The 25,691-nt window shown below is 35.6% G+C and overlaps 1 protein-coding gene across 3 annotated transcripts in view; it reads right to left on the reverse strand.

Moving 5' to 3' along the window:
* Positions 1–1,444: 1,444 nt before the first annotated feature.
* The window catches only part of HDX (highly divergent homeobox), a 198,619-nt gene continuing 174,372 nt past the window's right edge, over positions 1,445–25,691 (reverse strand). For 2 of the 3 annotated variants that reach the window (XM_074323748.1, XM_019717595.2), the window contains 3 exons: positions 15,771–15,854; positions 9,178–9,300; positions 1,445–4,951 (listed from right to left, as the gene is read on the reverse strand). In XM_074323748.1, coding sequence (XP_074179849.1) covers positions 4,826–4,951; positions 9,178–9,300; positions 15,771–15,854 — 333 coding nt within the window. In that variant the 3' untranslated portion in view covers positions 1,445–4,825. The remainder of the gene's footprint in view (positions 4,952–9,177; positions 9,301–15,770; positions 15,855–25,691) is intronic. The other variant, XM_074323747.1, reaches the window with a different exon arrangement.

The raw sequence follows: 25,691 nt of genomic DNA on the forward strand, positions 1-25,691 counted from the left end.
CCACAGGGAACATCTGTTACTTTTATAATAAGACATAAACAAGAGATGTAAAAACAATAGCCTCAAATGGTATGAAAACATCATTCAGTCTTATGGACATACTCATACATCGATTTGTCCTTTAAATAGATTTGTAATGATTCCCATTCATTTTTATAAAACCAAAGGATTTCACCCTTTTAAGTTAATGTTTTTACAGATCTGAGAAAGACTTGAGTCATTTGAAGTGCATGTTTGTATGTGATTCTCCCCATGCTACATTCTCGAAAATTTATCACTTGGGAAGGAAAACTGCTGATGTGCTATTTGAAACTCACCCCTTGCCTTCTGCAATTAGTTAGGTAATATGAAGAGTTTGAATTGGTATGACTTTGACAAAAAAGTCATTGGCATACTTCACCCAAATTAAAAGCATGCTCAACTGGTGTCAAAGACAGCCAAAAGATAGATGCTACACTGCATTAAAAAAAAAATCTGTTGTAAAAATAGCATTCTTTGTTTGTACTGTGGTGATTTATTTGCTGGTTTTACCATTTAAATATACTACCATGGACAAATCTGTTGTCTAATACAGAATAGTCACTCTATCCCATTGGTTTTAGATAATTCTTTGTTAAGTAAAGTTAATTAAGGATGATATACATGTCAGCTTGGAAATCAACCAAATTTCCACTTGAGCACTCTATGTTCTCCCTTTTCTGACCCTCAATACCTTACTATTCTCTACATTTTTTGTCTTTTTATCAGAACCTTATTTTTGTGAGGAAAACCATCTTTAAAAGTGGGAACAGTGCTTATAAAACAAATATTTAGAAAAATAAACATTAAATAAAGAAATAGATTCTATTAGTTGGAAATAATTTATTGCCTCTATAAAAGTTTAAATAAAAGCCCTACAAAAGTTCACATTACAGTCTGATATGGTTTTAAGGTGATAGTATGTTTCAGAGGTAGTACCAGTAAAGTAGAATGCAAAATTGCTAAAATTAGTTACTTAACAAGTTAATGCAAAATAAAATCTCAATGTGGAACAATATATACTCAGTATACACTTTAATGGAACAATCATAATTATATTTCCATGAAAATATCACTTTATTCTCTTTTTTCCCTTAGCAAATCTGCTATTAATAAAGGTTTGTTTTGGGCAATGGTATGTTGACTGTAGGCTCACAAGTTATATTATATCATCACCAGAGTGTAGCTTGGTGAAGAGCATGATACAGTGCTGTCTGCCAAGGATAACACCAACTTCAAAGATAAGTGCGTTTACTCATCATTTAGGTACTACGGTTCTTATATATAACTCCCTTAAAAGGCTAATCTGTCAGAATTTGGCATTTTTAGGATCTGAATGAAAATCTAATATATATATATATATATATATATATATATATATATATATATATATATATATATATATATATATATTAATAGACATTATTCCTGGTATACCATCACTACAATGTGGAGGAAGGATAGCAGTAAAAATGTTCAGAATGTCTCTTAAAAATGATCATAAGCTATCAGGCTAAGATGAGGAAACTATTCCTTGGAAAGGGGTTAAATGCCCCCTCCCCCCAGAAAGGGCAATAAAGTCAATCTTAGACTCTAGAATTCCTTTAAATACACAACTTATGTATTCGCCTACAAATGTACAGATTGCTGACTATGAAAGTGCCATAAAATAGATGTTGTTGTCTTTGGAGAAATGGCCTCTAGGACACCTTTTGAAGTCTTGGTAGTATACAGAGCACAGGATGCGACTGGGCTGTAGCCTTTTCTTCTCCAACGATAACAAACATTTCTATCATATGATTGCAATGGTAGTACAAAGTCCTGCTGCTATAACTGACCTTACAACAAAACATCCCCAGGTTCCATGAATAGGCCAATTTTCTTTCAAGTTTTCCTTGTGTGTGTTAATTTTCCTATTCTCCAGGATAACTGCAGTTCTCATTTTCTTGTGAATAATTTTAGCTTGGCTGAAATTAGGAAGGTACCTTCAGTTCCTTATTTGTTTTGTATTTTAATACTTATTTGGGAAGGTAAATGCTCTTAGATACACATTTTCTGCTTAGAAACTGGTTGGCTATCCTAAGCTGAAAGCAGATATTGAAGCATAGTCAAGAGAAAAAAAAGGTTTTTCACATTGGCATCTGTCTTTGTGAGACATAGTTCAGATAGCGTGGTCTGCTTTAATATTGTGTCAAAGCCCTATAGAAAAAAACACTAGTGGTTTTTCTCCCCACTCATGAAGATGTTCACAAAAGGATTCATAAACTGATATTTTTCCTGCTTTAAAATGTCTCAAAATCAATTCTAATCTATATGTGTGAAAATATGTATATTTTTTCATAATAGATTTATAAAATACTTAACCTTGAAATCTTTTTCATTCTGCCAATTATGACTTTTCATTCTGGATACAGCTATTTGCTTTGGTTCCTGCTATAGAACAAGCACATTTCATTTTAGAAATGTTTTAAGTCCCATGGCAGTAAAATAAATAATTCTGCTGCTGAAACACAAATGCCAAGACAAAAATTCTTAAGTGTACTGTTACGATTTATGCACTTTGTATTTTAACAGAACTTTAAACGGGGACAAGGAAATCATCTGTGCTTTCTTTCAAAATTGTACACTAGGATACCTTCTAGGAATCACACCTAGCAGAATCCTTAAGTCTATTAAACTTTTTAATTAAATGATTTTTATTAATATCCCTGAAAAACAGAAAAAATATAATTTGTCTTGAAGTTTATGGCTTGCTGAAGAATCAAAATCCAATGTCCATATAGCAGGAGGTCAATGAATATAATTTAATTTAGCTCAGGTGTGACAATTAAATACATCGAGTTGAAAGATGTAGGAGAGAATCGTCTATCCTTACTTTGTAACAAGAACCAACTAAAAAGGGGTTTAAACTGAAGCAGAAGAAATTGGAGTTTAAAGATAAACTCAATGACTAGGATGGAGATCTCAGGAGAGACTTGAAGGCCTGGAATTTGTTCATGCTACCTTATGAATTTGTTCATGCTACCTATATTTGCTGTATATAGTAGGGACTCTTTATCTCATGGATGAACTGGTGTGACTAATAAATTTAATCTTAATATCTGAGGTTCTGTTACTCAGCAGTCTACTCTCTGAATGGAATTTGGCTTGTCAACAAGGAGTACTAAACATTGTTTGCAATGAACCATATGGCTGTCAGCTAAAGGGGAGCATATCTAACAACTGAAATATTTCTGTTAATAAAAGAACCATAGAAGTAGGATGGCAGCAATATTAAATGAAACAAATAGCTGACAAAATGAAGGATTATCAATGAACCTTACCTATTTGTGCATGGGGGGAGGGAAATTTCAAAGTCAAAGACATTCACGAGTGCCTTTCTGCATTTCTAAGTTGGTATTTGTGAATGCCAAGATAAAAATTGGTTTAACTTACAAGTTACTTAAATATCTGACAGAAACTTGATGGCCAAAAGAGCCATCTAAGCTACTTCATTAATCTTTTATATATAGATAGTAATTTAACCATGCGACATAATTCCACACTGCCAACTCACAAATATATGACACTGTCTGCTCAGGGAGCAACTGACATTTTTCCTTCTATAGATCTTGGTAATGCCATCTGGTACCCTGGAAGGGAAGGTCTGCAAAGAACTGTCTACAGTGTGTTGTCATTTGGTACCTTCTAATAGAATAACTGGGTAGCATGCACATTTTAGGAGAGTACTCACAGAATAGTTTCCAGGAAATCCAGAGGAGAGTGATTTATAACTGAAGTAGAATAACTCTTTTTTGGATATTATCCTTGGCTGATGGCTCTGTACAAGCCTCACATGGAAATGAGGTAAATTTTGTGGCAAAGCTGAGTGACTAGATTTAGAAAAATCTTAATGGCTTACCTTGACTTCCTGTTTCATGAAATGTAAGAACTGAAAAAAAATATTATGAAGATGGTGATAAACTTGAAATATTTGTGCAACATTTCATCTAACTCAGTTACACAAATTTACTAGTAGAAGGTGAATCTTATCAATATTTGTCATTTGCAGCAATGAAGAATTTCCATTGAGACTAATCTTTTACAGTATTTTGTTTCTGTACACTTAATAACTTATTTGACTTCATGTTAGTGAATTATTTTTCCATAGTGTTTCCCCCCCAAAAAAAAACCATTTGGATTAGATAATGGAAGAACACCAACAATTTACAATTATATACTAGTAATCACTTCAATTTTCAATCATTAGCATAAGTCAAATTTTTATAGGGGTTGAAAAATAAATCCCAAGACTCATCCAGGCTAATTTAAATCACTTTTAGTTTTGTTTTCAATTTTCAGTCCACTTTCCTGAGTAAAAGTGTATGTTAGGAGAAGGAGAGAGAAAGAAAGAAGATGTAATGGCTACAAAAACAATAATTAAGCTTCAGTAATGTTGTTATACATTTATTTTTGTGTGTTTGGTGAAAACTATTATTAAAACTAAGATTCTTCTATAAAACCAAACAAAAATTTTTCAGAAATTCGACATTATGCATTTCATAGCTAAACTGCTCAAAATTAAATACAATTATTTTCCCAGAGTTCCATCAGTTTACCAGTTTGGAAAATACTCTCAAACAATGCTTTTAAATTTCACATGTATTTTTTGCACTGTAGCCATTATATCTTGTCCATCCTTCACAGAATATGTGGTTTCAATGATATGTTTTTCCAACTGAAGCATTTTGGGGCAACAGAATGCAGTTATCTTGAAATGCACACCTGTTAGGCAGCCAAAAAGCTGTATCATATACCGCCCCCCCCATCACAAACTGTCTGAGGCATTTTTCTCTGATAAAGAAGACACACTGAATGAGGTATCATCAGGCTCCGGCGAGGCATGATTGAAATCCATCTCTTCTAGTTCAGGAGGTAAATCTGACAGCAGTGCCTGAGTCAGAAAAATCAATTTTTTTGAATTAGTATGTGGACATATTTTTTTTTTCTCCAATTTTATGTTAATAGTTGTGGTCCTCTCGTGTTGATTTATTCTGACAGATTTAGAGAAAGGAGCACATTTTTTTCCTTTCAGGACTTTATACAATATCTTACCTAAAGCAAAATTATTTATACCCTATTAAGGAAGTAACAAAATACTAGATTTTGAGAGTGTGGATTATGTAGAGTAGAACACCAGACAAAAGCAAAATCAGTAGAGAAATGAACAACTATTCTGCACCAAGTGCTTTGAAGTGTTTGAGATAAATGATTTCCATACTAGTTTTGAGTGTTCACTGATCACTGCTAAAGAGCTTTAAAATTATATTCCTTATTAAAATATTCCTGCCTAGTTATGCTGTCTTTAGAGAACAACACATTTCACAAAAGATTATTTTGTATTTCAGTGGGAAGAAGAACTTAGCAGTTAAGAAAGAAGTTCAGCTATTTTACTTTAGACTAAACTTGAAAAGACCAAGAGATTTTTCTTCTTTTCTCAGGCTATGCCCATATATCTACAGATGGCTAAGCACCCACCAGGGCACAGCTGAACCAGTGACTCTAACTGTGTAATGATGTACCTAGAGGGCTGCTCATTTCTCTACTGGAGTAATTAAGATAAGCAAGAGCCATGAACTAAGCTTTGCCACATGTAATTGTTTTACCTGGAGTTGCAGAACATGCATCCATACTAAAGAAATAAATGATTAATCAAGTTTTATATGGTTGACAGTGCTGATGCCCACTTGACCATAAGAAATTGAGAATTAAATGACTGATTTGCTGCTACCAATACTAAAAATCATGTAGCATATCTGGGCAATTTTTAGACATCATTACTTGTAGTGTGGGCTTTGGGTGCAGTGGTAAACAAGGACCAAGGGAACAGAAAGAGATGCATGCTTGCCATTACCTAATTAAGGGACAGAAAGACATGGCATGCTGGAGAACATATGAAATACACTGTTGAAATAAGACAGTACTCTCCTATTCTCTTTATTAAAAGAAGTGGCAGCTATAAATCCTATACTTTTTTTTTTCTTATAGCAGAGAGGCAAGATTAGAAACTTTCTCCTTTTTGTCAGGCTACATAAGGAAAGACTAACTCCTTCTGAAAAGAAGAGTTGTTATTTATTTTATACTATTAAATAGTTCATGAATTTCTTGCTGAAACTGAGAGTGTTTACAAAACAGTTACATAGATGTACTACATGCTTTTTAAGGTGCTAGGTTGCAATAATAGGACACAACGACATTTTCTTCCAGAAGAGTTGTTTACCACTAAACCAGTTCAGGTGAAACAAAGCCTTTGCTGACATTTGCTGATCCTAGTTTATGAGAAATACATCACTAGCTTTAGTTCACTTTGTAACTATGAAGAAACTATATTAGAGAGGGCAAAATGTTCCAGTGAACATTCACTGAACATGTGCTTAGAGTATTGAAAATTCAAGTAGATGAACAGACTAAATGACATTCTAAATTCTAGTGAGGAGACTTTGATATCAAAGAAGCACTATTATTTATTTCTTTGTCCTTGCATTTCATGTAGTTGACTGGAAAAATGAATATAGTATAAAATAGGAAAACTTTAATATCTGAGTATATTAAAGTATAGGGCACTAAGCACAAGGTCTACTTAAACAATTTATTTTCAGTATCTTACTGGACTGCAACAATGGCACACTGAACAAATCTTTGGAGTATGCCAATTGCTAGAACTGCCTTTTTCTTAGATACTAACACCATTAACTTTCTTTACTACAAGTTCTGCATCAATCTGTCTTCAGAATCTGATATAATACCACTCTTCCCAAGAGATTAAAGCATTTCCCAAATATATCATTAGTCTCTATAACACTTATTCTAGGCCCTAAGGTGTGAATGCCAAGTTCCATAATGTTAATCATTCTTACCTTCCTTGCAAAATGGAGAAATTGAAGTTCAAGAAAGGCAATTGACCTGGCTAGGATCACATAGTGAATTATCAGGGGAAGAAAGATCATAAGTAATGACTTAGTACAGAGCTAGCAACATTATTTTTATCTTAAAATGGCTATTGATTAAAAATAAAAACCTTTGGGTAATATAATATTTCAGTCAGACAGTACCATATATTTTTAAAGTTTGGACTGCTTCATTTGGGCAAAATATTCCATGGACCATTCATCTCACTCAATTTACCCAAATTACGATTAATGGAAAAACATGATATATTTTTAAAATGAGAAGCCAATGACACACTAATTCTCTTTTATTAAGTAGAATAAAAATTAATTCCTAGAAATAAACCTCTAAGTATTTCATAGTGTTAAATCAGTAATTTAAGACATCACCTGAATAATTTTTGTGTCTTCTGTATTTTGAGACCATGTTTTGAGATCCATTATATCCAATATCAACTACGAAAATCAGTAGTTTCTATTTGGGTGCTAATTATATAGGCTATGACTTTCACTACAATTTTTGTATAACTTTCTCTTTTTCTCAGCTAACATTTTGTCCATATCTTAGGTGATTAGTCTTTATCAGAAGAAAAGTATAAGAGAAGGAGAAAAGTAAAATGTACAGTAGTTACTTATTTGTTAGTGGTCTTAGGGAAGGAATGAAGCCAGGGGTAAGGTTAGAATTAGAAAATAAAATGCAATCTGTGTGTTATTCCTAGATGTCAAGAGACATAGACAACTGTTACTTAGCTGGCCATATAACTCTGAATTCAAAACCATGCTGTGACTTTTGGGACCAGGACCACACTGTGAGTTATTCCTATGGTTGGACCTAACTTTTTTTTTTTTTCAGTTATTTAAAATTTACAGTACCCTTGGGACCATGTTCAAGACCACTACCTTATTCTGTAAAATCTTTAGTTTAGGTTCCTAAAAAACAAACATATTTTCAACATGCCATGGAATATGCACAACTCACATAATAAAGCAATAAGCTTAAATAAAGCTGACAAAGGTAACTGAAGACTACTGTCTTGGAATGTGTGTGTGTGTGTGTGTGGCACGGGGGAGAAAAATTCATGAAACTGGACACATAATATACATGCTTGTTTGAGCCTCATGAGTAAATTATTTTAGTTTAAATTTTGTGGTTCAGTACTTCAGTTAAACATATAAAGACTTTTTCACTTTTTCTTTTTAAAAAAGGAGAATTTTGAGATGCTAAGAATCTAATCTTTTCCCCTGGAGATGGCTGGGGTGGTATGTGCAGGCTTGCTTGGACATAAGGGACGGATTTTTGTGCTTTTGAGATTCCTTGCTGAATAAAAATCTCTGAGCCTGTTTCCTAATCAATGGTTACCTGTGTGACATACTATGCATATTCAACTTTTCTGACAAGGAATCAACATAGCCATATACAACTCAGAAGCAAATCTGATATCATTTAGTATTGAATGGAACATTTATTATGATTCTAAAATTATTTTTAACAAGCTTAACACATTATCACACAAATTTCATATAAAAATGAAACAGAAAATATAATTTGGGAGGAATTCATAAACAAAAATCCACAGTGACAAACAAAAGATACTACATTTCATCTTTGGGGTAGATGAATCAAATACTTTAGTTAAATTAAGAAAAGTAGATGATGAACTGTGGTCACAAAGAATTTCACAAAGTAATTCCACATTTTTAGTGGTGAGCTACATATCATAAAATAGAAGGCATTTGAACATTTGCAAACTCTAGTAGGGGCTAGAAGGTAATTGAAATCTGAAAGAGAGGCAAATAAATGCCTTACCTCTTTCATTCACAAAAGGTCCCCAAATATGTGCCTCACTAGTTAAGGTAGCTCTCTATAAACATTTTGAGAATTTCTTTATAATTAATTTTTTAAAAATCCCTATTTAAGGTGAATTTGGAATTAAAGTATGCTAATCAGTTATTTTGATTTTCCACTAAAGTTGCACACAAAATCTGAATATGTATTCTCAAGAAAACTGTGCTGAAAAAGGTCATAAGTAACAAATCCTTCCTTGATGACAAGCAGGAATTAAGTATGAAAATAAAACAAAACAAAAACAAATATATATATATATATATATATATATATATATATATATATACACACACACACACATATATACATATATATGAAAAATCCAAGTGTGACATGCTGTTTTTCAAGATGATACATTACAGTTTACTATTCTCTTCTGGCACCTACCTGCTGTTGTTCCTTATTGTCAGTTTTCATAGCTAGTATCAAGCTTCTAACAAATGCCTGAAGTTTAAAGTATTTTTGCTTTTGAATTTCCAGCTCGTTTTCAATGAATCTGACTTCTTCATTCTGAAGAAAATATCAAACAATATAATTACCTTCTTCAAACCTAGGAATGTACATGGCTGATACACAATAAAATTCTAAAAAAGCAATCAAATTAGGGGACAATAAAGAAGATAAAATTTTAGCAGAAAGAAATGTAAAGCACAGAAGGAAATTATCCTGCTACTCAAAGCCTGCCTTTTAAGCAAATCACCAACAGAAAACAATTTGCAAGGTCAAAATCCAAACAAATAAATTCCAGTAAGAGAAAAATCAAGAAACATTTCCCTTCTTGGAAAAACTCCTCCTATATTAAACCTAATTAGCATTTGGATTAGGATTAAGAATAGAGAGAGCCCAATTAACCCCAAGTAAAGAGCAATTGCAGATGCAATAATTCTGAATGTACCATTCATAAAGCTCAATACTGAGAACTAAAAAGATTATTATTATGTACCAAGGAGAGACTGAAATTATTAGTAAGACTAAGTAATAATTACTAAGACTTAGTTTGCTGAGCACCCCCTTGCCTTTATGTAGGAGTCTGTTATTCAGAAAATATCTCCAAATATACCACTGTATACCACAAATTTTAGACCCAGTTTTCACTATTTTTGCTACCATAGTTGTGTAGGTAAAAAAAGAAAGAAAGAAAGAAAGAAAGAAAGAAAGAAAGAAAGAAAGAAAGAAAGAAAGAAAGAAAGAAAGAAAGAAAAGAAAGAAAGAAACCAAAACAGTAGACTAGGATTTGAGAGGATTTTAGTGTCAAGACTACTGAGAATTGTGTAAACTTGGGCAGTCCAATTAACTTCTCTGCAACTCTGTTTACTCATCAGTAAAGTGGATATAATACTAGTAATCTTTGATAAGTCTAGCTTTGAGGGTTATAAGTCTCAAACAAGATAATGGCCATAAAAGTGCTCTGAATAGATTAACTACTAAAGCTACAGTAATCAAGAAATCAAGAAAATGTGTTATTGGCAAAAGGATGGATATATACAACCTATATTTTAAAAAAACCCACATAAAACCTTACCTCACATCATGTACAAAATTTAACGAGAAATGGATCATCCACCTAAATGTAAAACCTAAAACTATAAAGCTTCTAGAGGAAAGCAGAGCAGAAAATCTTGGTGTCCTTGGGTTAGGCAAAGATTCTTCAAGAGAACACAAAAAGAATGCAACTTAAAAGAAAGACTTCATCAAGGTTAAAAAAGAACACCAAAAAAATGTTTGGTCTTCGGAAGATACCGTTAAGAAAATAAAAATACAAGCCACATATTGGGAGAAAATATGAGCAACTCACATATCTGATGAGGACTTGCATTCAGAACACATAAAGAACTCTTACAATGCAATGAGACCAGAAACAGAATAAAACAGAGGTAAAATATTTGAACGCATACTTTATCAAAGAAGATACAATAAACACATTAAAATGCTTAATACATCTGTCATTAAGGAAATGCAAATTAAAACCAAAATAAGATGCTACTACAAACATACTACAGTGGCTAAAGTTAAAGAGACTGACAATAGCAAATAACAAGGGCTAGTGATACAGGACAATTGTTAGCATGTCCCTAAGTAGACAGGGAGGTCCCTGGTGGAATAAACAAAGACAGTCATATCCTAAAACTACAGGTTTTGAAATCACTCCTTCACTCCAGGACATAATGTAACAAGGCCTTGAGGTTAATCATAAAATTCATTTTTGGCCTGACAAATGAGCAGATCTGATAGATAAAGAGTGGGTTGCTAATTCCTTTAAGATGTGCAAGCAGAACAACCTGGTAGACGAATTTCATTAGAAGGCATCAGTTACCTTCTTTAAACAAGTTCCCTTCTCCAAACAGCTCCCCTTCCCCAAACAGGCAAGGGAAGGTACAAAAGTAAGAGCTTTTACCTCAGTCATGGGGCACCCTCCCATTAGGGACCCCGTCCCGCTCTGGAGCTGCAACCTCTTCTCCTGCCTCTAATAAACTATCCTCTTTTTAAAACTTTTTGCCTCTCTCTGGTCCATGTTTCCATTCTTCGGCTTCACGAGACATGATCCCGGCCCACACTCAGAAATCATCTACATCACTAGTGGGAATCTGGACTGATTAGATGTCTCATACATTGCTGTGGGGAGTGTAAAATGGTACTTCCCCTTCGAGAAATGTTTCAGCAGTTTCTTATAAAATTAAACATACTATTTTTTGCCATCTGACTCAACAATCCTACTCAGGTATTTACCCAAGGGAAATGAAAACACATGTCCACAAAAAGACATGCATGAATATTCATAGCAACTTTATTGATAATAGCCAAAAACTAGAAACAACACAAGTGATCATCAATAGATCAACAGATTGTAGTTGCGCTTACACAAGTGTGTCCCCTTCTCAAAATTCATCTAACTATATAAGGAGGTAAATTTTATTGTGCGGACATTATATATAAAAAAAAACCTGATTAAAAATAAAAAAAATAATTTTTACCTAGCCCCTTTGCCAAATAAACATGAAAATATGTTTTGAGTATTCCGTGCAGCTGGAGAATTGGTCTCAAAAAGCACAGCAGGAACTTTAACATTTGTTCAAAAAGATTTATAAAAGACATTAAAATTAGTTAATTCTACGGGCATATTTGTTATTTCAGTTGAAAGGATACAGTTGTATTAATCACATTCAATGTATGGACACATTTACTGCATCAACTATTTTATCAGCTCAGTTTAGAACTTTTTTAACCTAATAAAACTGCTTCATTTTCAGCTCGTTTAATATCAAGTGAATCATCTCCAAATGACGATTCAAGCTAAATTCCTATCCAAAGGCACTCTACAGTAATCTAAGTTACCAGTAAGCATTATAATAAAATTCAACATGCTCTTGCCATAATACATTTGACTAATTCTAAGGTTGTTTTTTTTAGTATTCATTCATTGTCAGAACAATAGTAAAGTGCTGACCAGGAAATCTTCTTGAATAGTGGAGATATCTATCATCACTGTCTTAATGTCTCTTTTGAATGCATAGTCCTTATGAGCTGCACTCACAGTCCATTAAAAATATTTTAAAAACATTAATTCACATTTGCAAAAGTCAAGAGGCATCTTTTGGTATGCAGATCTCTAATTTCTCATGCAAATATTCCTCCTCCACAGTATTTATGGAATGTTTGAAAAACGTAAACAGCTTTAAGATAATTTAATATTGCAGACATTTTTTTCTTAGATTTGCTTTTTGCAAATCTATTAAACACTTCCTAGATTATAGGCAGTACTTTATGTGTGCTTTAGAGATTTCCCTAAGTAAATGGAGTATTTGTAAGAGGAGCCTAGTAAGCTAACATCAGTCACTGAATTTCAGAAGACAAGATCTAGCTCATTTTTCTTGTTAAAATCTTCCTTACATTCCCAGTAAGGTTTGTCAAATCTCCTCCAAGTTGATTGTAGGGAACATTCAAGGCTTTATGGAACAAGAGCTTTGATCCCTAAGCAGACTATTAATGGCTGTCAAGCCTGAGGTGTTATTTTATGATATAGTCACTCATGCCTCAGGGACTGAGATCACTAACTTGTCTCATAAGCATTTTGGGTTAGGTAGAACTCCTAGCAATATGGATTTCTAGGAATATATTTCAATCAGAAACTTCACTATGTCAAAACTGAACATTGCTGGTTGCATAGCAAGAATTATCAAATGCACATCAGAAACATTCTTTTGGTTTTTTTTTTTACAATGAATCCCAAGAATAATGGGATACTGTTTAATTTAGTGTGGGAAAAAAGTTATAATGATCCAGCTTCTTGTCTTAACTGATTTCATATAAACAAGTACTTACACAATAATGTTAAAAGTATTTCCAAGAATACTTTAATTTATTCACTCACTCGGAACTAGTTTCTTGACACCAATGTGCTAAGCACAGATAACACACAGATAAGTAAGGTCTCTGCTTTCAAGAAGCTTATGATGAATATGCTTAAGAAACCAACAAAATGATTTTGATCCCAAAACAAGGAATACTAACGTGTATGCAAATAGAGTACAATAATGTCTCTGAAGAAATATTAAATTTCCAAACTGATAAGGCTGTTTTAAATCAACATCCTGAAATCAGCAATGTGAACTGCTATATGAGGTTTCACTTACACTTGCTTTAGAATTAAGGTAACAAAAGTCACAGATGAGGTGAACTGAAATATTTTTAATAATGCTTATAAAGCATATATTTTATATATAGGTGCTAATTTTTGAGTTAAAAAAGTTTATGCAGGATGCTGATGTGCTATAAAAGGTATGCCTAATAGGGCAGTGAAGGACCTCTTGTTCCCACAGCAATGGAAAACACTGGATCATTAATTGTCGGTTAGGTTTCAATGAAAATGTTACTTAACATTTCTGGACTGGACTTTCTGCTCTGCCCTGGTCTTCCACTTCAAACCTTCTCTAGTGGGCTAGAACACCAGAGCAGAAATGTTCTAGAAAGAATTCTCAGAGTTCTGGGCCCAGATCTATTTGAACTGTTTGAGTGCTAAGTGGAGCACACTTCATGGCTGTGTAATCCAGTCTTCTCATCTATAGTTTCCATAGCCTGTGCCAAATGGTGGCTTGCAGAGCCACTTTAATCCTGAACTAGGCATTTAGAAATATTATATGATCATGTAGGAGAGATTAGAATGATCTCTTGTACTTCAGAACCAACAACTTTATAATTTTATTAGTTGGAAATACAGTTTAAATACAGGATTATATTGTGCTCTTTGACACTCAGAAATAAATTTCAAAAGATAATTTCCTTCTGTGTTTACAACATTCAATATTTTAAAGTCTGACATGTTATGATCATTTGGAAAACAGAATCTGTTGCATAACTTTCAATTATAGTAAAACAAAAAAAATTTGAGGAAATGACAGTGTTGTCTTTTCTGATTAAATATTAGTTTCTCTTAATATCTAAGTACTAGTCTCTGTTTTGAACTCTTATGATATTCCAAGAAAAGAATTTTTGTGTATGGGAAGAATGATTGTGTGGCCCAAACCTCAGAAGACCCCAAAGTTATCTTCTAAGATAGGATACTGATTAACAAAGGGAAAGCAATTACACATCTATGTAGAAAACATATGAACATATAGACTGATAACTTATGTCAAGATTTAATAAATACAAAATTATGCATGGCATGCTGTCAAGGTAAGCTTTTCAGTTTAATAACAAGGGCCATTTTAAAAAGGATGATGTATTACAGAATTGTACACTTGAAACCTATGTAACTTTACTAACAATTGTCACCCCAATAAACTTTAATTAAAAATAAATAAATAGGTAAAAATAAAATATGTAGTTGAAAAAAACAACAAAGAAAAGGTCATCTCTATTCATATTCATTTGGTATTTGCTTTAGGGATTGTTTTCAAACTTCTAAAACAGGTATACAATTATGTTTAAAAAATGGTCTTCAATATAATGTATGGTTTCACTTACAAGTGGAATTTAGAACAAAACAAAACAATGAACAAACAAAAATAAAACAAAAACAGACTAAAAAACAGAGACCAAAGGTACGGTTAACAGAATGGAGAGGGTGGGGGATGGGTGAAAAGGGGAAGAGGAGTAGAATCAATAATAATGTGATCAGTTTTCACAGTGAAAAATGATTACTAGAATTAGTGGTGTGATCACATTATAAGGTATAAAAATGTTGAATCATATTGTACACTTGAAACTAATATGACCAATATAATATTGTGTACCAACTATACTTAAATAAAAAGATTCAGAAAAGACAAAAAAATGATCTTTAGAAGTTGCAATACAAGATAAAATTAGCAAATAAAAAATCTGGAAAAAATTTCCCCTTTACCACCATTTAAAAATGAACATTGCCAAAAGAAAAGAAAAAAGAAAGAATGTTAGCTTTAAAAAAAGCATTGCCTGTGCTCGCTTTGGCAGCACATATACTAAAAAGCATTGCCATAAATTTCACATTAACCACCGATATTCACTGCCCCACATTCTTGTGCACCATCAATAGCTACTCCCACTCAGCAACCTCTATGCTTATAACCATAACCACTGAACAAGCCAGAATTAATTAAAATTCCCATCACCCTGACTGATATCCAAGTTGCAGAGGGAGTCGATGTGGAGCCCCAGGATGTTTTACTTACCAAATGGCAGTGAAATAAACCAGTACACAAGTACTGTAAAAGTCCTCCTTATTTAATAGCTTTTCTTAATGAATTCACATTTTTAAAATTAAATTTATTGGGTTAACATTGATTAGTAAAATTATATAAGTTTCAAGTGTACAATTATATAATGCATCATCTATATATTACATTGTGTGCTCACCACCCAGAGTCAGTTCTTCTATTACCACATATTTGACTCCCTTTTCCCTCTTCTACCAATCCTTCAAGCCCCTTACCCTCTGGTAATGAATAAACTGTTATCTGTGTCTGTGAGTTTTAGAATTCACAATTTGAAATTACTTTTACCTTATAATCCAAGAGAGAATTCACTTGTTCTACTTCAGAATTACTTATCATGTCACTTTCTTCATCATCAATAATTTCTATTTTCTGTAACACAGGTAGGGAAGTTTTTGTAAATACATACCTGATCATCATCACTATACTCAACAATATAGAGAGCACATACATTCAACGTCTGGTTTCAGTGATGGGATTATCTGGTCTAGGTTATCAGAATAAGCTCTGATAACTGACTGGTTCCTCAGTGTCACACCCAGTGTGTGTCTGAGCCATATCCCTCTACGTTTAGTTGATGAATACTTAGAAAGTAGAAAATTACTGTAATACTATTTAAAATAGAAGAAAAAAACTTTCACAATATCTCTGAAAAAATAGGCATACAAATTCTGCTTAAATAAGGCACTCCAGTGACAGGCCTTCCTGTAAGGGTATGTATGTAATGGTAACAATACCTAATTGGTTGAAGGGCTTTCTTTTTTAAGTCTCCACATATGTCTTTGCAACTTCTAATGCAAAATGTCACATATTACATGTATTCCAAAGTAAAATGCATTTTTAAACAACCAAAATGTCCTTCGATAGATGAATGGATAAAGAAGTTGTATATATACACAATGGAATACTATTCGGCAGTAAGAAAAGATGATATAGGAACATTTGTGACAACATGGATGGATCTTGAGAGAGTAATGCTGAGCGAAACAAGTCAGACAGAAAAAGCAGAGAACCATGTGATTTCACTGATATGTGGTATATAAACCAAAAACAACAAAAGAACAAGACAAACAAATGAGAAACAGAAACTCATAGACACAGACAACAGTTTAGTGGTTGCCAGAGGGTAACGGGGGTGGGGGGTGGGGGGTGGGAGATGAGGGTAAGGGGGATCGAATATATGGTGATGGAAGGAGAACTGACTCTGGGTGATGAACACACAATGGGATTTATAGATGATGTAATACAGAATTGTACACCTGAAACCTACGTAATTTTACTAACAATTGTCACCCCAATAAATTTAATAAAAGAAAAAAAAAAAGAAAAAAAAAATTCTCTAATTTACTGCACTCCATTAAATAAACAATTGAAAGCAGATATGTATGATCAAAATAGCACATTGAGGTTGATCAAAATGGTGGTGTCAGGTGAGCCTCTGTAAAGCTCCTCTGGAATTTACAACTAATCGAACAACAATAACTCCACAAAGGACTCCCTGCACAGCAGACAGGCAAGATGAAGAGGCCAACTACTGGATTCACCTAAAGGTGGGTGAATAGCACGAGTGGGGGAGTAGGGAAGGGAGAAGTGCAGAGACAGAGCCACATGGGCGCAGGATTCAGACCTAGCTCAGTGCTTCGAGCTCACTGCATCCCAGAACTATTGCAGCTGCGGGAGAGGGAAGAACTCGGACTGCTAGGGCTCCGCTTATGGCCCACAGGGCTAAAGGGACAGCATATAACACGGCTGAACCCAATGCTGACAACAGAGACCTCGGATAAAAGACTGAGCGAAGAAGGCTGAAAACGGTGGTTTAAGCCCTCACTGCCAAGCAGAGAACGGAAGCCTTAGGCACTAAGACTAGCCGCCCCCTCCCTACCCTCCAAAAGCTCACCCCACCCCCACCTGCCAGGTGCTAGAAGTGGAAAAGTAGCAGTGTCAGATCAAAAGAACAGAATATTTGCAGTTCTGAGAACTGTGGACCGCAGACAGAGATTCACAGCCCAACTAGTTCCAGCAAAGGGGAGGGAGCTGTGGAAGCAGGACCGGCTGTGGTGGTGGTAGCTGCCATTGCTCTGGGCCACCTCTCACAGCTCACCCCGACCCAGGCCCCACTTATCTGGGCGGATCCCTGCAGGAGTAAACAGAACTGCTGAAACATATAGGCTCTGAATCTGGTGCAGGAAGAGCTTTGGAACTTCAAAAGCTCTCCGCATACCCACACGGACAATGCGTCCTGTGACCCAGGCAAACTATTAACAGAGGAGAAGCCCATCTCCCAGGGAATCCCCCCATTGTGTGAGAAGCTGGAATAATGCAGAGAAAACATAGCCCTACCATGTGAGACAGAGAAAAAAAGGCTGCAGTCGGAAAGAAAATAAAACATTCTACCAACAAATACTGGAAAACAAAAGAAAGACCTCTTCCTATCAACCTGTTGCAGAAGCCACTCCTGTAGATGTCTAGGAAGAGAAATAATAAATCAGTAATTGCCATGAATAACCAAGGCAACAAGACAGCTCAGAAAGAAAGTGAAAAGTCTCCAGAAAAGGAACTTAAAGATATGGAAATATGTGACTTAAATGACAGAGAATTCAAGATTGCAGTTCTGAAAAAACTCAACGAGATGCAAGAAAACACAGAAAGGCAGTTTAATGAACTCAGAAACACAATCAAAGAACAACATGAGCATTTTACGAAAGAGATTGAAATTTTAAAAAGAACCAAATAGAATTTCTGGAGATTAAGAACTCAATAGAAGAAATTAAGAATGAAATAACCAGCTTAGGTAGTAGAGTTGACCAGATGGAGGAAAGAATCAGTGACATCGAAGATAGAAACCTGGAAATTACACAGATGGAAGAAGAAAGAGACTTGAGACTTAAAAGAAATGAAAGAACTCTACAAGAACTTTCTGACTCCATCAGAAAGAGCAATATAAGAATAATGGGCTACCAGAAGGAGAAGAAAGAGAAGGGAACAGAGAATATATTCAAACAAATTGTTGATGAGAACTTCCCAAACTTGTGGACAGAACTGGATCCTCGAATCCAAGAAGCAAATAGAACACCTAATTACCTCAATCCCAACAGGCCTTCTCCAAGGCACATTGTATTGAAGCTGTCTAAAATCAACGACAAAGAAAGAATCCTCAAGGCAGCCACGGAAAAGAAGACGGTAACCTAAAAAGGAAAGCCCATTAGATTATCATCAGATTTTTTCAGCAGAAACTCTACAAGCCAGGAGGGAGTGGAACCAAATATTCAAACTATTGAAAGAGAGAAATTAGGAGCCAAGAATAATATATCCAGCAAAGGTATCCTTTAGATACGAAGGAGGAATAAAGACCTTTCCAGACATACAGAAGCTGAGGGAATTTTCTAATACACGACCTGCACTACAAGAAATACTAAAGGAGGCTATTCCACCACCATCAACAGGGATGATTTGTGGCAACCAAAACATAAAAAGGGGGAGAGTAAAGGCCTGAACTGGAATATGGGAATGGAGAAAGTAAGTGGGCTGAAGAAAATGGAATACTCTAAATATCAAACTTTCTTTTACATAAACTTAAGGGTAACCACTCAAAAAAAAAATCCAAAACTGAAATGCATACTGTAATAAAAGGAGAAACAGAGGGAAACATCATAGAATACCACCACACAGAAATAATAGACAACAACAAAAAGCAAAGAAATAATGGAGACAAAGCCTTACCAGAAAACTAAATATAGAATGATAGGAAATCCTCACATATCAATAATCACCCTAAATGTAAATGGACTGAACTCACCAATAAAAAGTCACAGAGTAGCAGATTGGATCATAAAACTAAAGCCAACCTTATGCTGTCTCTAAGAGACACATCTCAGCTACAAGGACAATCATAGACTCAAAGTGAAAGGGTGGAAATTGACACGCCAAGCAAATGGTACCCAGAGAAAATCAGGTGTAGCCATAATGATATCAGATGAAACAGACTTCAGGGTACAAAAGATAACAAGAGACAAAGATGGACATTTCATAATGGTAAAGGGGACTATACAACAAAAAGACATAACAGTCATCAATATTTATGGCCCTAATCACGGAGCACTGAAAGATACCAAGCAACTACCAACAGAACTAACGAGAGAAATTGACCAAAACATAATTATACTAGAGGACTTAAATACATCATTGACAGCTATGGATAGATCATCCAAACAGAAAATAAATAATGAAATAGCAGCCCTAAATGACATGTTAGATTAAATGGACATAATTGACATTTACAGAGCACTTCATCCTAAAACATTAGACTATACATTGTTTTCTAGTGTACATGGAACATTCTCAAGGATAGACCATATATTGGGACATAAAATCAGCCTCAGCAAATTTAAGAAGATTGAAATCATACCAAGCATATTCTCTGATCACAAGGCTTTGAAATTGGATATCAACTGCAAAAAGAAAGCAGGAAAAAACACAAATACATGGAGATTAAACAACATACTTTTAAAGAACGACTGGGTCAAAGAAGAAATTAGAGGAGAGATCAAAAGATACATAGAAACAAATGACAATGAAAATACATCCTACCAAAATTTTTGGGATGCAGCGAAAGCAGTTTTAAGAAGGAAATTTATATCATTACAGGCCTATCTCAAGAAACAAGAAAAATCCCAAATAAATAACCTCATGTTACACCTTAAAGAACTAGAAAAAGAAGAACAAGTGAAACCCAAGGTCAGCAGAAGAAAGGAAATAACAAAAATCAGAGCAGAACTAAATGAAATAGAGAACAAAAAGACAATAGAAAAAATTAATGTGACAAAGAGCTGGTTCTTTGAAAAGATTAACAAAATTGACAAACCCTTGGCTAGACTCACTAAGATAAGAGAGAAGACACTAATTAACAAAATCAGAAAGGAAAAAGGGAAGTTATCACGGACACCACAGAAATACAAAGGATCATCCAAGAATACTATGAAGGACTATATGCCAACAAATTCAATAACCTAGAAGAAATAGACAAGTTCTTAGAAACATATAGCCTTCCAAGGCTGAACCATGAAGAACTGCAAAATCTAAACAGACCGATCACCAGTAACGAAATTGAATCAGTCATCCAAAACCTTCCCAAAAGCAAAAGTCCGGGACCAGATGGCTTCACTAGTGAATTCTACCAAACCTTCAAAGAGGATCTAATACCAATCCTGCTCAAACTCTTCCAAAATTTTGAAGAAGAGACAATACTCCCTAACTGATTTTATGGGGCCAACATTACCCTGATACCAAAACCTGGTAAGGACTACACAAAAAAAGAAAACTACAGACCAATATCTCTGATGAATACACATGCAAAAATCCTAAACAAAATTCTAGCAAATCGAATACAACAATGCATTACAAAGATTATTCATCACGACCAAGTGGGGTTCATCCCCGGGGCACAAGGATGGTTCAACATCCACAAATCCATCAATGTGATACATCACATAAACAAAATAAAGGACAAAAATCATATGATTATATCAATTGATGCAGAAAAAGCATTTGACAAGATACAACATCCATTTATGATTAAAACACTTAATAAAATAGGTATAGAAGGAAAATACCTTAACATAATAAAGGCCATATATGACAAGCCCTCAGCTAATCTCATAATTAATGGTGAAAAACTGAAGCCCTTTGCTCTACGTTCAGGAACACGACAGGGCTGTCCCCTATCACCTCTGCTTTTCAACATAGTGTTGGAAGTCCTTGCCAGAGCAATCAGGCAAGAGAAAGAAATAAAAGGCATCCAAATTGGGAATGAAGAAGTTAAATTATCACTCTTTGCAGATGACATGATGCTATATATAGAAAACCCTAAAGACTCCACCAAAAAGCTATTAGAAACAATCAACGAATACAGTAAAGTTGCTGGCTACAAAATCAACGTAGAAAAGTCCATTGCATTCCTATATACTAACAATGAAATCTCAGAAAAAGAAATACGAAAAACAATTCCTTTTGCAATCACAGCAAAAAGAATAAAATACCTAGGAATAAACTTAACCAGGGATGTGAAGGACCTATATGCTGAATAGTATAAGACGTTTTGAAAGAAATTGAAGAAGACACAAAGAAATGGAAAGACATTCCGTGCTCATGTATTGGAAGAATCAACATAGTTAAAATGGCCATATTACCCAAAGCAATATACAAATTTAATGCAATCCCCATCAAAATCGCAATTGCATTTTTTAAAGGTTTTTTTTTTTTTTAAAGCAAAACGAAAAGACAAATTAAGCTCTAAATTTTTCTGTTGCACATGAAAAACAGTTAAGAAAATAAAAAACACTTAAAAGGAAAACCCTTTTATTTATTTAAGTGTGTTTTTCCAGTATCCATCAGCTCCAAGTCAAGTAATTGTTTCAATCTCGTTTTGGAGGGCACAGCTCACAGTGGCCCATGTGAGGATTGAACCGGCATCGTTGTTGTTAAGGGAACCACGCTCTAAACAACTGAGCTAACTGGCCACCTCCGAAAACAATTTTAAACATTTAAACTCTGCCAACCCAAAGAAAACTTAAAAAAGAGAAAAGCTAAGCTAGAGTTAGTCACTAGGCAGTCTTTTCAGAACAAGCACACTAATAGCAATATGTCTTAGGTAGAATTTGAAGCCTCCTACCCAGCAATATGTATGGTCATTAAAAGTCACAAACAAACTTGGAATGATCATATTTGATATATTGCCTATGAGGATACAATACCATAACGGTGTTTGTGACCTATAGGCTTCTGAGTCAGGAGAACAGCTGTAATGAAATTGCTTTCTGCTGCTGCCTGGAGATGAAGCTAATGTTTTGTTTTCTATTATAATCACTATAAACTTAGGGCTTAATCATGTTGGCTTTCACCAGACCTCAGATTTGATACTTTTTTTGATGTTTTTGTTTTAGATTCTCTGTATATTTGGATTGGTTCTGGGGAAAAGGAGCTAAGTAATGTAGGGAGGAAGGCACCAAAGGGCACTATTTAGATTTGTGCATATAAATAGGTCTTATACCTGTGTCTTTGTGATTTGTTATTCATGAGTAACTGGGGGCACTCAAAATTTATGGACAGAAGAGATCCATCCTTGAAAGTTTAGAGTTTTGTCTCTGAAAATCAATTGTTCTTTAAAAATTAAGTGCCTGACTGTGAGTCATCCTATGCCATGATTTCATTCATTATCTTCAAATGTTTACTGTAGGGGAGATGTAGTGCAGAGAAATTCAGGCTAAAAATGAACATATCTTTAGGTGGAAAGAGGTTCCAACTTGTAAATAATCATATATAATTTGTATATTGCAACTCAAATCAAGAGCGGATTATTACTTTGTGGGATTTAAGAAAATTAGTATAATTAATATTTGTGGAAAATGATTACTACTAGCTATATAATGAAAACATGATTTTGCCTCAAAATAAAAGCTTGTTTTCTGCTTGTGCAGCATCTCCAGGGAGAGGCCTGACTGTCGGGCGCTCTCCTCCACAAGCTGCTGGTTGAGATAGGCAGAGACTGAGAGTTTTCCTGAGAGTGTTGGGCGGGGAGCTGCGCGGTGGCGTGAATCTGGCCAAGGTATTTGAATTGCGTTTGTGTGGGCTGGTTGCTGGAGCAGAAGCCCACACACACACTCCTCTGACTTTGTGGGGGCCACTGACCACACCCCATGGTTCCCTTGGGACCTGCCCCACCCACCTACAGCTGCTTTGCTGGGGGCACCCTGGGCCTCTGGTGCCTGGCCCCTACCTCCTCAGGCTACAAAGGGTTTTTGTAGCAGTGGACAGCCCACAGCAACCTGTGGGGATTTTTGGTGGTGAACACAGTCCCGGAGCCTACACCAGTCAATTGCAGGCAGCTCACAAGAGCCTGTGAGACTGAGAGGGGGAAACCAGGGAGCCTGAGAGGGAGGCCAGCCCACACCGTGCTGGGCCCTTGCCCTCCACACAGCTGGTGCTGAGTAGACCGGACATTCTCTGTTACTGAGCAAGTGACCTGCAGATTAAAGCAGAGGAAAACCTTTTTGTTTTTCTCCTTCTCTTTTTTCTTTCCCCCCTTTTTAAATCATTATCGTTTTCTCCCCTTTTTCTGTTTTGTCCTTTTTTTTCCTTATTCATCTTTTTGGTCTTTATTCTTTTTGTTTGTTTGTTTGTTTTGCTGTTGTTTCTCTGGTTTGTTTGTCCTATTACTGCTTTGGTTACTGTTTTTCTGACTTGTTCTGCTGTTTTTGTTTCTTTTATATATTTTTGTTTCTCTTGTTTTTTTCATTGTTTGTCATGTTTTTGTGGCAGTGTATTTGTTTTTTGGTGTTGCTTGTTTGCCTTGTTTTGTTTCTGTTTTGTAAAGTGGGCATGGGCCCAGCACTGGTCCAGGAGATGAGGCTACACTGAATTTGTAGAAACCATTGACTACAATGGTCACCGCCTTTAGCCACCTGTAACACCACCTCACCCACCTACAGCTGCATTGCCAGGGGCACTCTGGGTGCCTGGGTGATTGGCCCCACACCCACAAACTATGGAAAGGGTATTTTACAACAGCAGACGGTCCACAGAACCCTGGGGACATCTTGGTAGTGTTCAGTGACCCCAAACTTGCACCACAGCCACCTGGGAACAGCTCTCTGAAGTTTGTGAGCTTGAGGTGGAGGTTAGCTGCAGTGTCCTTAGGGCACTATACAAGGGGGTCACAGGCCAAGTAGTGGCATAAGATCTGAATCTGCATTAATGTTGTAAAAACCACTGGTCTCATTTCATGACACACTTGCACTCCATCCTGTCCAGCTAGTGTGCATCACCGAGGGGAACACTCAACACTGGTTCAACCAGCCAGACTCATGCTTCTAAGAAGCCTCTTTTAACACTTGGGCTGTATGTGCAACTAACAGGTGACAACAGGTCTAGGGGGCCCTGGGCCTTTTTGCTAAACTGCCTCAGAACCAATATTGGTAGCAGCCAGCCTCAGATCACAGAGAGGCCACCACCACATGTCTCCAGGCCCAGCACAGGCAGCAGCCAACTGTATACAGCTTGAAGACACCTACAAGGTAGCCATGGGATGGTAACAGACAGGGCTGAAATGGCCTGAGTGGGAGCCCCGCCCATGAGATACCAGAAACACACCCAGAGGCCAGTGTCCGACCAAACCAGAGCACTACCTGCTTGAAGATACAAGCAGCGCTCTCAAAGGAAATTCTCTACAGGCACAAAAGCCTTCAGGGGCTGAGCCTCACTAAGGGGTCAACCTCCACACAGCAGCTCATACACTGTGAGTGGAGCTAATTCTCCCAGTTAATCAGCTAAGGGTCAATCTAACCCTCTGACAAGCCAAAAACAATTAAAGGTAAACTTCAACAGCGACACCTCTAGAACATACTGGACAGGAGAATTGGGAGACTGCAATTCGAGTATAAAGGACACATACTACATAAGACCACCTAGCAAAGACTGAGAGACATAGGTGATTTACCTAATACATCAAAGCAATCACAGAGTGACAGCCAGAATGAGGAAGCAAAGAAACAGGTCCCAAATAAAAGATCAGAAGAAACCTCCAGAAATGGAACTAAATAAAACAGAGGCAACCAACCTATCAGAGACAGAGTTTAGAACACTGATGATAAGAATGTTTAAGGAACTTAGTGAGAAGCTTGACAAAGAGAGAACATACATAAAGAAGGACACAAAAATCATAAAAAATAAAGTCAGAATTAAAGAATACAATAACTGAAATAAAGAATACACTTGAAGAAATTATGAGCAGATTAAATGAAGCAGAGGACCGAATCAGCAATTTAGAAGACAAGTTAGCGGAAATCACCCAATCGGAATAACAACAACAACAAAAGAATAAAAAACAATGAAAATTGTTTAAGAGACCTATGGGACAACATCAAGCACAACAACATTCACACTATAGGACTACTAGAAGGAGGAGAGAGGGAGAAAGGGATCAAGGAGATATTTGAAGAAATAGTGACTAAAAACTTCTTTAACCTGGTGAAGGAAATCGACATACAAGCCCAGGAAGCACAGAGTTCCAAATAAAATGAACGCAAACAGGCCCACACCAAGACACATCATAGTTAAAATGGCAAAGGTAAAAGACAAAGAGAGAATCCTAAAAGCACAAGAAAGACAGCAGGTTACCTACAAGGGAATTCCTATAAGACTATCAACTGACTTTTC

Source organism: Rhinolophus sinicus, chromosome X (genome assembly GCF_036562045.2).
Source record: "Rhinolophus sinicus isolate RSC01 chromosome X, ASM3656204v1, whole genome shotgun sequence".
NCBI lineage: Eukaryota > Metazoa > Chordata > Mammalia > Chiroptera > Rhinolophidae > Rhinolophus > Rhinolophus sinicus.